The 15,853-nt window shown below is 36.5% G+C and overlaps 1 protein-coding gene across 1 annotated transcript in view; it reads right to left on the reverse strand.

The window, feature by feature from the left end:
- The window catches only part of IQCM (IQ motif containing M), a 412,916-nt gene that overhangs the window by 348,499 nt on the left and 48,564 nt on the right, over positions 1–15,853 (reverse strand). Inside the window, 1 exon segment of the mRNA XM_030921391.1 lies at positions 1,824–1,919. Coding sequence (XP_030777251.1) covers positions 1,824–1,919 — 96 coding nt within the window.

Below are 15,853 nucleotides of genomic sequence, written 5' to 3' on the forward strand. Positions count from 1 at the left end.
GTCCTAGAGTCTGTCCTTGCATTGTTAACAGTCTCATACCTAATTTCCCAACTGATTATATTATATTTTCTTCTGCTTATATTCTTATTGCTGTTTCCTTATCTTCATTATGTGGTGAACTAGATTTCAAAAAAAACTTTGGTCTAGTGACATTCTATTTGTCTAGTTAAGCTCAGATTTCCAAAAATCCTTAGTCACCACATCCCAAAACACTTATTTGTCTTTTCCCTGGCATTCCCATCACACTTCTAACATTAATGAAATGAAGCTAACTGTTAAAGTAGGAAACAAGTTACCACCATCAACTAGCTATAAATAAAGACAAGACAGCCCAGGTGTATTGAAGTTCAGGCTTTACATGCCCTGGGCTGTCATTGGAAGTACATGCACTTGCTCTTAATTTCAAAGGATGTTGATCCTCCTCGTTAAGCAGGACATGTTTTCATTAAAAATGGGAAGTTAGGGTGTCAAGGGACCTTTATCTTCTACCAGTTGCAGAAGAAACAATTGTTTGGGAAATAGTCAACTCTCTTGAGAAAGACGTTATACTGAAAGATATTATACCTGATCAGATTTATTAATAAGTGCTTCGCTTGTCCCTAAAACATGACTATTCTGCCATGGCTTACCAGCCTCATCTAAAGATACTGAAAATGATTTTCAAATCAGTTAACCTTTTCAGTTAGTAAAAGCTGACTTGAAATTCTAACCAATTTGGCTAAATTGCTATATTAATTACTCTTTTAGGAGCTACCAATTTGCTAGACTAATTTGGATCTTAAGTTAAAATGGGTAATTCAAAGGCAGAAAAGAAATTTATAAAAACTTGTAAGTTTCCAATATAATAATTTCTTTTCCTTTGAAATTAATATCTTCCCTTATCATAGGTATAACCAAACCTTTAGTATTAAGGCTGTGTATATATTTCACTCTTTCAAATTTGAGTACTGTAGTACACTTAAGCCAAGAAAGTGGTTACCCTGAGCATGGATCTTCTAGTGTTAAACACATAGTTCACAACTTAAATGTTGGAAGACCCACAAAGTTCTTCATAGCCTTGCCAGCATTTCCTCAACTAACTTATAGCTGTGCCAATCACCCCAAATTTCTGACCATGTTATAATATCAATGAATTATTGTGAAACAAGCTACTGAAAACTACATTTAGCAGAGAAGTATTTACTGTCTGTAAGTATAAATGTTCTTACAAAATATGTGCTGAAGAGCTTAGAGGTTCTCTATGTAGCTTCAGGGACAACTATTGTGTATGTAATTTTAAAGTTATCTTGAAGACGTTGATGCTATTTCATGCAATTTAGAAAAGGAACTGACCCATCTCCAGACAGTTTTGGAAAGCAGAGGCAATGCTTAGAATTCCTATGTTCAAACTATGTTCTGTAGAACCAGCCTCACCTTCTGTTAGAAAAAGACTAAACTTTAATTATTAGATTTAGAAAGGAAAATTATAACTTACTCTGCTCCATAATTGCTGCAGATGAGTTATTAAAATTCTAAACTTATGTAATATTATCATAAAATATGGCATTTTTTTCTCAGGAAAGCCACAAATTGGATTCAAGCTTATGCACTATAAAACCCAGATGGTTTACTTAACTACTCAGACATCCTCCAGTTCAAAAGTTAATTGAACTGAAAACAAAAATTTTGATAATTGATATGCTTTGAGGAACTCAAGCAGAACAATAAATTAGCTTCATGTATGGGGCGTTAATAGATAAAACTTGAGAGACCATGACAATTGGTCAGGGAATATTGGCGAAGTAGAAGAAAATATATATTTTCTATAGTTTAACTAATTATACATTACCTGGACTCCTCAAAGTGCTGTTGCTTTGCTGTCTCCATTTTTTTACTCACTGGTTCAATAATAGTCATGATTTTATCCAATTTAACTTGTCCTGAAATTTTGTTAAAGTTTTAATTGCATACTATTAGTTTTCAAGTTGTAAAGGCATTTTTTGAATTCAGTTGCAAATGACAGATTTTTAATAACAAGAGCTATAATCATTTAAAATGTTACTAACACAGAGATACTAAAAAACACAGTTGAGTAGTTTTCTTCACTCCATGCTACTCAAATGCTTTGCAATTACTAAACTTTAGGACTGAAAATTATAGTGCAAATGAACTACATATATCAGAAAGGAAACTACTCTCAGAGAAATGGCTGCAACAGCATAGCATATACCAATGAATACAAACAGCCTCATTTGTACATATCAGTATTATTATAATCATTATCATCACAAAGCTTAGTTCTTACAGAAGGGGCTGCTATTTTAAAATAATTTGGCAAATCATTAGTTCCTATAAATAGGAACACAAAGTGCTCCAAAAATCTCATTATTTGATAGAGTAAGACTAAAGTCCAAAAAGGCAAAGGTTCTACTTTTTAAAAAACCTAATTCTTCAAGTGTAAAGAGAAATTTACATAAGTATTTTTAAAATACCCATTACTTTCTATTGTGCACAGATAATGGGACAAATATACAGTTTGAAATATTATAACAAAAATATTATCAGGTAACTATTGAGCACCTTCTACCTACTAGCTGAGATATATTATTAATAAAAGATACCCAGAACACATGAGAGAAAACCCTCTGCTTTAGAAAATTATAGGCTAGTTGGATCTCAATGTCAACAAAAAGAAGAGCATACTAGACTGAATTATGTAACATATATTCAAAATGTACATTCAGAGAACATAAAATTTTTGTAGAAATGGAAAACAGAATACTAATATTGATTAACTGTAGTCGGCCTTCGATATTCTCGGGTTGTGCATCTGCAGATTCAACCAACCACAGACTGACAATATTAAGAAAAAAAAAAAAATTTAAAAATACATTACAACAAAAATAATATAAAGTTAAAAACAATATAGTATGAAAGCTATTTGCATTGAGTTTACATACCATTCAGTATTATAAGTAATCTAGAGATTGTTTAAGAAGAAATTGATGCCAATCATTTTGACACTATTCCACAAGAACAGTGTGGAATATCCCTGATGAACATAGATGCTAAAATCCTTAACAAAATACTAGCTAACTGAATCCAACAACATATATAAAAGATAATCCACCATGATCAAGTGGGTTTCATACCAGGGATGCAGGGATGGTTTAACATATGCAAGTCAATAAATGTGATACACCACATAAACAGAATTAAAAACAAAAATCACATGATCATCTCAATAGAAGCAGAAAAAGCATTTGACAAAATCCAGCACCTCTTTATGATTAAAACTCCCAGCAAAATCTGCATACAAGGGACATATCTCAATGTAATAAAGGCCATCTATGACAAACCCACAGCCAGCATAATATTGAATGGGGAAAAGTTGAAAGCATTCCCTCTGAGAACTAGAACAAGACAAGAATGCCCACTCTTACCATTTCTCTTCAACATAATACTGGAAGCACTAGCCAGAGCAATCAAACAAGAGAAAGAAAAAAAGGGCATCCAAATCTCTAAAGAGGAAGTCAAACTGTCACTGTTTGCTGAAGATATGATCATTTACCTTGAAAAATCTAAAGACTCCTCCAGAAAGTTCCTAGAACTGATTAAAAAAATCAGCAAAGTTTCCGGATACAAGATTAATGCACACAAACCAGTAGCTCTTCCATACACCAACAGCGCCCAAGCAGAAAATCAAATAAAAAACTCAACCCTTTTACAATAGCTGCAAACAAAAAATAAAATACTTAGGAATATACCTAACCAAGGAGGCAAAAGAACTTTACAAGGAAAACTACAAAACACCGCTGAAAGAAATCACAGATGACACAAAAATGGAAACACATGCCATGCTCATGGATGGGTAGAATCAGTATTGTGAAAATGACCATAATGCCAAAAGCAATCTACAAATTCAACACAATCCCCATCAAAATACCACCATCATCTTTCACAGAATTTCTTAAAAAACAATTCTAAACTTCATAGGGAACCAAAAAGAGCCCACATAACCAAAGCAAGACTAAGCAAAAAGAACAAATCTAGAGGCATCAGACTACTTGATTTCAAACTATACTATAAGGCCATAGTTAACAAAACAGCATGATACTGGTATAAAAATGGCACATAAACCAGTGGAACAGAAGAGAGAACCCAGAAATAAATCCTAATATTTAAAGCCAACTGATCTTCAACAAAGTAAACAAAAACAAAGTGGGGAAAGGATACCCTTTTCAACAAATGGTGCTGGGATAATTGGCTAGACACATGTAGGAGAATAAAACCAGATCCTCATCTTTCACCTTATACAAAAATCAACTCAAGATGGATTAAGGGCTTAAATCTAAGACCTGAAACTATAAAAATTCTAGAAGACACCATTGGAAAAACCCTTCTAGACATTGGCTTAGGCAAGGATTTCATGACCAAGAACCCAAAAGCAAATGCAATAAAAACAAAGGACACATGCACACATATGTTTATTGTGGCACTGTTCACAATAGCAAAGACTTGAAACCAACCCAAATGCCCATCAATGACAGACTGGATAAAGAAAATGTGGTACATATATACCATGGAATACTATGTAGCCAGAAAAAGGAATGAGTTCATGTCCTTTGTAGGGACATGGATGAAGCTGGAAACCATCATCTGCAGCAAATTAGCACAGGAACAGAAAACCAAACACTGCATGTTCTCACTCATAAGTGGGAGTTGAACAGTAAGAACACATGGACACAGGGAGTGGAACACCACACAGCGGGGCCTGTGGGGGGTGGGATAACATCAGGAGAAATGCCTAATATAGATGACAGGTTGACGGGTGCAGCAAACAACCATGGCACATGTATACCTGTGTAACAAACCTGCACATTCTGCACATTTACCCCAGAACTTAAAGTATAAAAACAAAAATTAAGAAAAGATAAATATTTGGGATTTAATTAACTAAATAACTTTTGCACAGCAAAAGAAACAGCAGAGTAAACAGACAATCCATAGAGTGGGAGAAAATATTCACAATCTATGCATCTGACAAAGGACTAATATCCAGAATCTGCAACAAACTCAAACAAATCAATAAGAAAAAAACACAAAATCCCATCAAAAAGTGGGCTAAGGACCTGAATAGACAGTTATCAAAAGCAGATATACAAATGCCCAACAAACATATGAAAAAATGCTCAACATCACTAATGATCAGGGAAATGCAAATCAAAGCCACAATGTGATACCACCTTAACTTCTGCAAGAATAGTCATAATCAAAAAATTAAAAACAGTCGATGCTGGCGTGGATGCAGTGATCAGGGAACACTTCTACACTGCTGGTGGGAATGTAAACTAGTACAGCCAGTATGGAAAACAGTGTGGGGATCCCTTCAAGAACTAAAAGTAGAACTACTGTTTGATCCAGCAATCCCACTACTAGGTATCTACCCAAAGGAAAATAAGTCATCATACGAAAAAGATACTTGTATATGCATGTTTATAGCAGCACAATTTGCAATTGCAAAATCATGGAGCCAACCCAATGCACATCAATCAACAAGTGGATAAAGAAACTGTGGTATATAAATATATAATGGAATACTACTCAGCCATAAAAAGAAATGAATTAACGGCATTTGCAGCAACCTGGATGAGATTGGAGACTATTATTCTAAGTGAAGTAACTCAGGAATGGAAAACCAAACATCAGATGTTCTCACTGATATGTGGGAGCTCAGACATGAGGATGCAAAGGCATAAGAATGATACAATGGACTTTGGGGACTTGCGGGGAAAGTTGGGAGGGGGGTGAAGGATAAAAGACTACAAATAGGGTGCAGTGTATACTGCTCGGGTGATGGGTGCACCAAAATCTCACAAATCACCACTAAAGAACTTAACATGTAACCAAATACCACCAGTACCCCAATAACCTATAGAAAAAGTAAATAAATTTTAAAAAATAAAATATATGGGAAGATGTGCATAGGTTATGTGCAAATTCATACTACATATCTTATCAGGGACTTGAGCGTTCTCGGATCTTCAAATGATGGAGGTAGGGGAGGTCCTGGAACCAGTTTCCGAAGTATACTGAGCAAAGGCTGTATTTATAAGGTACCAGAAGTATTGGTTAGCATTCCTTGTGAATTATCTCATGTAAGTTTCAACAGTTTTATTCTGTTTTTGTTTTTGTTTTTGTAAAGTACTGTGATTAGTCCATTTATTCAGAGAAGCAATTTTCCCAAGATCCTTTAACTTGGAAGGTACAGAGCCAGGACTCCATTCTTTTTCACTGTGCTCTACACTGCCCCCTGGAACTTGTGGGTCTTCAGGGGATTCATCAGTAAAAGTGGGTAATTTCTGCCTTGTTTACTTCAGAAAGTAATGATAAAGCTCAGAGGACACACTTTATATAAAGACACGTTATATGTTAACTGATATCATATTAAGGTGAAGGAGAATTTTTGAGTCTTAAAAATAGAAACATTAAAATATGTGCCATATGCCAAGTGTGCTAATTGCTATATATGGATTATCATGTTCTATTCTTAGAGCCATCCCATAGATTAAGTACTATTACTATCTCCATTTTACAGATGAGGAAATGGAAGTAGAGGTGTGATTATTTTCCCCAAGATTAGACCATTAGCAAAAGGTAGAGATGATATTCAAACCCAGGCAGATAGCCCCTGGAACCTGAATTCTTAATCACTCTGATGCTCAATATGCCTGTTTGTTTATTGTACTTATTTATAGAATATTTACTTAGTAAAAATTGCTATGCTGACTCCTGGGAGGGGAGCAGTGTAGAATATAATGGTTAATAAAGCATTACTGCTACCCTCAATGGACAGTATAACAGTGAAAATCACTGCAGAAAAGTGAAGGAGAAAAAGGATGGGGCAAAGGTGATGGGACGTGCAATCTGGAGATATAAAGAGTGAATTTTACAGCAATGGTAAAGAAATTAACCTTGCGATGAAAGAAAATCATAGAAGCTAAAGAAAGCATTAGGATTTAGTGAAATGTTTGTTGTTGTTTTATTTTTCAAGGCAGGAGGTTTTCAAGTCGATAGGAAAGAAGCCAATATAGATCAAGAGATTACAGATGCTTACATTTGAACACACTTGGAATTGAATACATGACCAGGGAACAGGTTCACTGCATACCTAGGAAGGATGTGATGAAGTTCACAAGTGAAGGTATTATTTCAGGATAATATTATTTTGAAAGCAACATTATGAAAATAAATTTTCACTAATGAGGAATTCATATTTGTAAAATACACATATATGTATAAAACACACATATATGTGTATCTTGGTTTATTTATTTGCAAATGCACAGGAAAGATATGGAAGAATGCATACTACAGCAGAAACAATTAGTACTCACCAAATTATCCATGTGCTTCCCTGTATTTCCCATATCCCTTTACAATTACTTTGATGACATGTGATTAAACTCTGACCAATGAGATGTGAGCACATTAGGTGTGAGCCACTACCAGACCTGGGCCTTAAATTTCTCCAGCCCACTCTTTCCCTGCCACAGTGCCCCAGGAAGCCTGTGCACCAAATGGCAAAACTACAAGGTAAACTGTCTATCACACTGTGATTGATGTAGGGGGATAAATAAGTCTTTATGAAACATGAAGCCACAGAGAATCTAGTGTTCATTTGTTACTCAACAGAGCCCAACCTTTCTTGTCTAATATTTACACCAAACTAAGACCATCAACAGTGTCTATCTTTGGAAGGAAGGGGAAAATGTAGTATTGTTAGGACTTTCCCTTTCAATACTATATATGTAAGCATTTTTTAAATCTTTATAATGAGCTTGTGTTAATACAATAATTAAGAAAAAGATATGTCTATTTTGGAGAAAAGAAACCTATTAAATACTTTGGGTATAATCCATTTAAGTGCTAAACTAAAAGCCCTCTATAGTACCATTTAACTAAGTCATATTAGGACTGCATCCAACATACAAAATAAATGCAGATACACTCTTTTAAAAGTAGTATATAGAGTTAAAAGAGAACTCTAAAAAGGCAATTAAAACATGAAAATCCAACATCGCTGCAGATAAACGTTTAGATGGAAAATTAGAGTTAGTGTGTGACTTTAGGCCCAATTATAACATCTCTGAGTTTCTAACTATTGCTTATGTAAAATCTAGTTGATAAACTAATTCCACCAAAATAGAATTTCAGTTCTGGAATATAAATTATAAATAACTTCTTATTAGAACACTCATTCAAAGAGAGACTAACAGGGAGATCAGGGCACAAAAAACAGAGGTAGAGTTATGAATTCTTAGAGGTTTTACAATGAAGTTAAGCAAAAGGAAGGTAAGGCATTAAAACTGCCAACTTAGGTATAAGCTGACAGGCTAAAAAGAAAAACAACAACAACAAAAACTGCTAACCAAAAGACTTTAGTCTCTAACGCTACTATGTGCTCCTCAGAGTCCAGCTGGAATTAATCATTCATTCACCTGAGCTCAATCGTTTGTTCACCTGAAATCAATCATCCATTCAATTTCATTCTCTTCTGACAATTGTGCCTTTGTCCTTCATGGGCTTATTTTGCTTTGACCACCTCCAGCTGTTGTGTGTTCCCCAAAGCTCTTTCTTTCCTTGGCTACCTTCTAACCCTTAACTTGAATGATATGGTCCATGACCTTGGCTATATTTATTACCTCAATGTACACAAATCTGTATATCTTGCTAAGACCACTCTTGAGATCCAAATTTGAATAGCCAACTATCTCCATCTCAATCAACATGTCCCTCTCACACTTAATGACACTGCTGTCCATCCATAAGCCAGAAAGTCATCTCCCCTATTCACTCCCCCTCAATCCCCTAATAGAGTCATTTAATCCCTTCCATACTTTCCCACTCATACTCTCTCAGTTCAGACCCTTATCATCTTTCATCTGGTACATTAACAGCTTCACTTGGATTCCTGAATCCAGCCATGAAACTCTAACCTATCCTCCATACTTTCCAAAAATAATCTTTCATTTCCAATTATGGAATTTTAAATTATCATTGTGTTATTGTTTTCTGATTTAATGTCACAGTAATCAGAGAACAGGTTTTGTATAATTCCAATTGTTTGAAATTTGTTGACTCCTACTTTATATACCCTTGTGTAGTCAATTTTCATAATGCCCCATATTTGTCTGAAAATAATGTATATTCTTTAATTCTTAGGAGCAATGTCTTGTATCTACCTGATAAATAAATTTGTTAACTTAGTTGTTCTCCATTTTGCTAGTCATTTCAAGACTCGGCACGAAGGATATTCTCTAATCTATCTTAACACTGAAACGATTTTCAGCGCTCATTGTTTGGTTGGCCCACCATCCCTTTACTAATCTGTAAACTCTCTGATCATGTGGACTAGGACTTATTTCCCTTGAATCCTCAGCACTTCCTTATAGTACCCAGAACATTCAACAAACATTTGTTATAAGAATCAATAAATAAAACATGTAATACCTCTTACTCAGTTACATAGATTTTTCAGTATCATTTTTATGTTTGCCAGTGTCATGGATTAATTTCTTTCCATTACTTTCTCGGACACCGTAGACACTATATACATACTTGCTTCCACTAATTCCCACTGCTCTCCTGACCTTCATAAAGAATGCCTATTTCTCCCCTTCCTTCCACAAAAAAATAAAAAAACAAAAACAAAAACAAAAACAAAAACCAGCATTTCTATTTCAGGTTGTCAAAATCGTCTATGTTAAATAGTTAAGCTGGACTAATGTGTTATTGGAAACTAGTTTTCTAGAATTTAAAGCTCAAACAAATTGGAAATTCAGTGTCAGAAAAGGGAGTGTGTTCCTCATCACAGATACTTGTTAGCAGAAAATTTCAGAAGAACATTGTAGAGGGGATTTTATGTTGTGAAAATAGTCGGGCTAGAAGAGCTTTAAGGTCTCTTCTACACAAAGACTTACTACTATGAAAGTGCTTCAGGTCGGTAAAATGGTTTTCATTCAAACAATGAGAGATTTTATATTTTGTACACTGAATAATTATAAAATGATTTTCTCACCTTTCTCTCTTTTTAAGATCCACTATTTAAATTTTATTTAATTTCATATGAATTATAATGAAACTTAAAAATTTTAAAGTTTCAAATTTATAGACAGATTCATTAGTCAAGAATGACAGATTGCAATTTACTGACATTTCACATTCTAGTGTGTGGGCTGGGTAGATGTCATATAATTTTCTACTGTTGGAATTTCAAGCACATGTGTGTTATATAGAATGCCAATTCCTCACTAGACTGTGATCTCTGACGGTTTCTTGAGGATAGACATTGTGTTTTTATGCATCCATCCATTTATTCAATCATTCATTCAACACATATTTACTGAATACCTACAATGTGACAGGCAGTCTGCTAGGCACTAAGAATGCAAAAAAACAACTCAGAGATTATGAAGTCAACATTCTTAGGAATGAAATTAACTACAAATAATTACATAATTCCCAATACAGTGCTATGAAAATTTATTTTCATTATCTCATGAATTTAAAACAAGGAATGAAATGCAGCCCTCAGCTTTTGGAATTGGGAGGTCATTGGACAATTTAATGGAAGTAGAAGAAAGATTTCTTTGGGTCGAAGGAATAATGTTATTGGAGGTAATAAATGTAGACTCCTTTTTCAAGAGGTATGTGGTTTGAAGAAACAGACAGCAATGAAATGATCACCACAGAAACAGAAGTTTGAGAAAGTAAATTATAGTGTCAATATATTTTTAATACGAGAGAAACTTTAGTATGCTTATAGGTTATAGGAGAGTATGGAGACATAAAAGGGGGCAAACAATACATAATAGATGAGATAGGTTCCTGACAGAAAAGGGAAAGAATGAGATAGAATTAATACCTGAAGAGGCATCTTCTAAAACCATAGACAAGATTTCGGGTGGCTATTAGTAAGTTTCCAGTGAGTTCACCATGAAGACATTTATTTTCTCTATGAAGTAGGAGGTAAGGTCATTTACTGAGGGAAGCAGGCAGAGATTTGATAAGGGTTGTGGAGGTTTGGGCTAAATAGTAAGTGAGATGGGTAAAATAATTGAAAAAGGCCAAATGAAAGATTTTTAACTTAGATTACTACTTAATGCAGTCATAATCATAGCTAGCATTTGAAATGAAACACAAACCTTCTCTTCCTATTGTTCAGTTTCTCCACACTTCATAGCAAAATGTTTAGACTGGTTGTCTACATATATTGTTTGCTCTTTCTCACTCCATTTTTTTGTCCCTACACTCCCAATCTACCTGGTACAGTGGTTGCTCTGTGGAAACTGCTCTCATCAAAGGTACAATGACTTCCATGGTAGCACACCCAATGAATAAGTATTTGTCAACTTTTTGCTGAGCCTTCACAGCAGCACTCAGTGATAATGATGATTTTCTTTTATGAAGATTCCAACACTTTCTCCTAGAGTTCCTCCTATGATGCTGCTTCTCATTGTCAATCTCTTTTACTGACTCTCCTTCTTCTATCAGACCTCCAATGAATGAAGTGTCTTAAGTCTCTGTCTTAAGCCTTTTTGTTTATGTTAACATCACTTATTCTTTAGGAAATTTCATCCAGTTCCATCCATGGCTTTAAATAATGCTCATATACCAAAGACTCCAAAACTTTATTCTCCAGCCCACACCTCTCCTTGAAATTTCAGACTTATGTATGCATTAATTAGTATCTCAAATATAATATATTTAATGAAACTCTTGATTTCCTGTCTAAAAAAATTTCTTTCTTATCTTTCTCATGTCAGTAAATGACACTATACAGCTACTTTTTCAAACCAGAAACTCATTATCTACCTCTCAAATTTGTCCATTTCTCTTCACTTTATCAAACACTACAATTGTCACAATAACACTGTATAACAAATCGAATCAAAACTCAGCAGTTTACAAGTTTAGATTTCTCTTGCTTATGGTTATTTGAATAAGCCAGAGCAGTTCTGCTTCAGGCTATGAGTCAGCTGGCTTAGAGGGATCAGGCTAGATAGGTGCCACCACCTGGGGCATGGTCTTTTCTTGGTAGATCAAAAAGTGTAAGAGACATGATAAACTACTAGGTACATTTAAAGTCACTGTCTGCATCACGCCTTCTCATATTCCATTAGCCAAAACAAGACAGGGTCAATCTCAAATTTAGTGAAGCAAGAAAATATACTCTAAACCAAGGGGGAGGTGGAAAGAAAAGGTGGAACAATAACCCAGTCTAATCCATCATTATCTCTTTCCTGGATTGAAAAATCACTTTCTCTGGTCTTCCCTCTGTCCTCTGTTTATTCCATCCTACAGAATAGAGGCCTGCATATCTTTTAAAAATGGAAATCTGATCACAACATTCATCTTTAAATCATTCAATGACTTTCTACTACTCTTAAATAGATCAATTATTCGCCATTACCCACAGGGCCATACATTATCTAATTTATTCCTATCTCTTTCACCTGATTTCACATTACTATCATTTTATCTGCCATTACACTGCAGTCACAATGTTTCCCTTCGGGACCTTGAATAAGTCAAGGTCTGTTCCTCCTCAGGGCTGATTTGTACCAGCATTCAAGAGTTGATTGTTAATTATAAGGAATTTTGCAACCCAGATTAAATGTCTGGTAGCCTGAAATCAGCCAGGGTGAGAATATTTATACCCTGGAAGTCAGGAAATGCCATAAATCAGACTTTTGTCCCCTGCAGAACCAATTCACCAGCACACCATTGGTCCTTCTTGTCCTTCATATCTTGCAGGGGCCATTGAAAATAATATGCTAAGAATAGATAAGGCTCAAGGACAGTATCTCTAGCTAGTTGCACTTTCAATGAACTCCAGTAGTCAAGGACAGTATCTCTAGTTGAACTTTTAATGAACTCTAGTAGGCGCCAAGAAGGCAGACAAAATAAGAAAGAACTTAGAGACAAGGAACTAAGCAGAAGGTTATATCTGGGTGCAGAAAGTTTGTTTTGCATTGTGTTATTTTTGCTTACGTGGGATTTATGGAGTATAAATAAAGTGAGGCGGAGGCTCTAGGCGCGGCCACCATGTTCTCTGTCTTTGTCTCTTGTGTCTGTTCATTCTCCACCACCCCCGGCATGGTCCCCAATAAGTGGCGCAGCTGGCAGGGTGCACAAGGTGAGTAGTGGGGAACAAGAAGGGGAACCCCCTAGGAGCGGGTAAAACCCGGGAATTGTTAAGGGGAACCTTCTTAAGCTTTCATTATGGGGAATTCCAGTTCCTTGGCCTCAGAATATTTAAGATTATTACAAGGGCTTTTACTTTCCATTGGGGTTGATGCAAAAGAGAGAACTTTGCGGAAATTGTTTGCTCATGTGGAACAACATTGCTCTTGGTTTCAATATCAAACTGAAGTACAATTAAATAAGTGAGAGTGGCAACAGGTTGTTAAGACCCTTCGTCAAGCGCATCAGCACAGCGATGTAATGTCAGCACCTTTGTGGGCCCTTTGTGTCTCTATTACTCAGGCTTTGGAGCTCTTAGAGACAGACTCTGAAAAGGGGGAAGGCGGGGATGAGGAGTCTTTGAAGTCTCCGATAGCCATTTCCCCTCCTTTAGATAATTCTGTAACTGAAGGAGAAGGTCCTTTGTGTGATAATGTGTCTCATGAAAAGGAATCAGAAATTCAAAAGGAGCTTCAGCCGGTTGTTCAATTGTTACAACAAATTTTACAATTGCAGTTATCTCCCCCTCAACCTTCTCCTCCACCCACTCCTGTTTTTACTTTTCCCGTGGTTCATCCACCCCCATCAGTACCTAAGGCGGAGGAGGAGGATAGTTTTCCACCACCACCACCGCCGGTGGAAATGCTGCCTCGTTCAGGCACGGTTTTTGCTGTTCCCTGCTTCTACTGCTAAAGCTGTAATTAAGGTATTGGATTCTCAAGAGGATGAGGATCCTCTACAATTGTTCCCCATTATTAGGCAACCTTTTGGTCCTAATGACCAATTTCCTCAAGGGGGTATAAATGTGCAGTATAATGTTCTTCAATTTAAATTTCTTAAAGAAATGAAGGCAGCTGTTGCTAATTATGGCCCTCAATCTCCTTTTGTCATAGGGCTTCTAGATTCTTTCTCCTCTGAGAATTTGTTTTTGCCTCTTGATTGGGAGACTTTGGGGAAGGCTGTTTTGGACCGCTCTCAGTGGCTTCAGCTATGCAGGTGGTGGCTGGAAGATGCCAAAGAGCAGGCCCGCCGCAATGCCGCTAGAAATCCTCCAGGACCAACAGAGGAGCAATTAACAGGCACTGGTCAGTTTGCTACCGTAGCGGCTCAATCTGGACTTGAGGACGTGGCATTATCACAAGTTAAAGCACTTTTTTTAAAGGCTTGGTGTAAAGTAGAACCATCAGGAAAAACTGCCTTGTCTTTTGTTAAGATTTTGCAGGGCGCAAATGAACCTTATCCTGACTTTGTGGCTCGGCTCCAAGATGCTGTAATAAAGACTGTGGGTAGTGGGGCTGCAGGCCAAATCCTGGTAACCACACTAGCTTTTGAGAATGCTAATCAGGAATGTCAGAGGTTGTTGCGTCCTCTAAAGGCTGCTGGAAACTTACAAATAGAAGATTTTATTAGAGCCTGTGCAGGAGTGGGAGGGGCTGCCTACAATGCTCAGTTGTTTGCTGGAGCTTTATCTAAGGCATTCATGGGGAAAAAGGGAGTTTGCTTCCAATGTGGAAAGACCGGTCATTTTAAAAAGGAGTGCCGTAAGTTATCTAATAGGAGTGACTCCTCCTATTACTTATATCGATCGTTTAGCTGAATTGATCATCAAAGGACGGCATCGCTGTCGACAACTCTGGGGAGGAGATCCTTCCTTCATTAGCTCTCAATTCACTCATAGTCAGATTACTTATCTTCTTGCCACTTCTGATTCTTGGCAAGTTGCTTGTGCCTCATTTGTCAGACAATTTTCTACCCAATATCCTAAGTCTCCAATCTTTTCACTTTTTAGACAGCATTCTGTGTTGCCTTTCTCACCAATATCTTTATTTCCTGTTCAAGGCCCTACCATTTTTACTGATGCTAGTAGCAATGGTAAAGCTGGATATTGGAGTGTTCATCAATCTCGAGTTACAGTTTATCCTTATCCCTCGGTGCAACAGGGAGAACTGTTTGCTATTCTCATGGTCTTACTTGATTTCCCTTCCACCAGTTGTAACATTGTTAGTGATTCTCAATACGCCCTGTATGTTACTTCTTATATTTCTCAAGCCACTCTATCTCTTTTTCTCTTCAAAAACTCTTTTCTTTGTTGTCTTACTACTTTGAGCCAACGTCAAGCTCCTTTATTCATCACTCATCTTTGTTCTCATTCTCAACTTCCTGGACCGTTAGTTCATGGTAATGCTCAGATTGATTCGCTTTTAATCGGCCACCTACAGGCTGCAGAACAAGAACATGCTCTACATCACACTAATAGTTCCGGCCTTCAACGACGATTTCATTTAACTCGTAAACAAGCTTGTTCTCTTATTCGAGCTTGTCCTTCTTGTGCTCCTTTGAGCATTCCATCTTTCCATCCTGGGGTTAATCCGCGAGGTACTCAGGTTAATCAGATTTGGCAAATGGACGTCACACACGTCCCTTCTTTTGGACGATTAAAGTATGTTCATCATACCATTGATACTTTCTCTCATTTTCAATGGGCAACTCCTTTGCCATCTGAAAAAGCTGATTCTGTTATTACTCATCTCTTAGCTTGTTTCGCCATCATGGGCATTCCTCTAATACTTAAAACTGATAATGCCCCTGCCTACGTTTCTCGTAAGTTACAAGTTTTCTTAACAGC

This window comes from Rhinopithecus roxellana, chromosome 2, assembly GCF_007565055.1.
Source record: "Rhinopithecus roxellana isolate Shanxi Qingling chromosome 2, ASM756505v1, whole genome shotgun sequence".
In the NCBI taxonomy this organism is placed as follows: Eukaryota; Metazoa; Chordata; class Mammalia; order Primates; family Cercopithecidae; genus Rhinopithecus; species Rhinopithecus roxellana.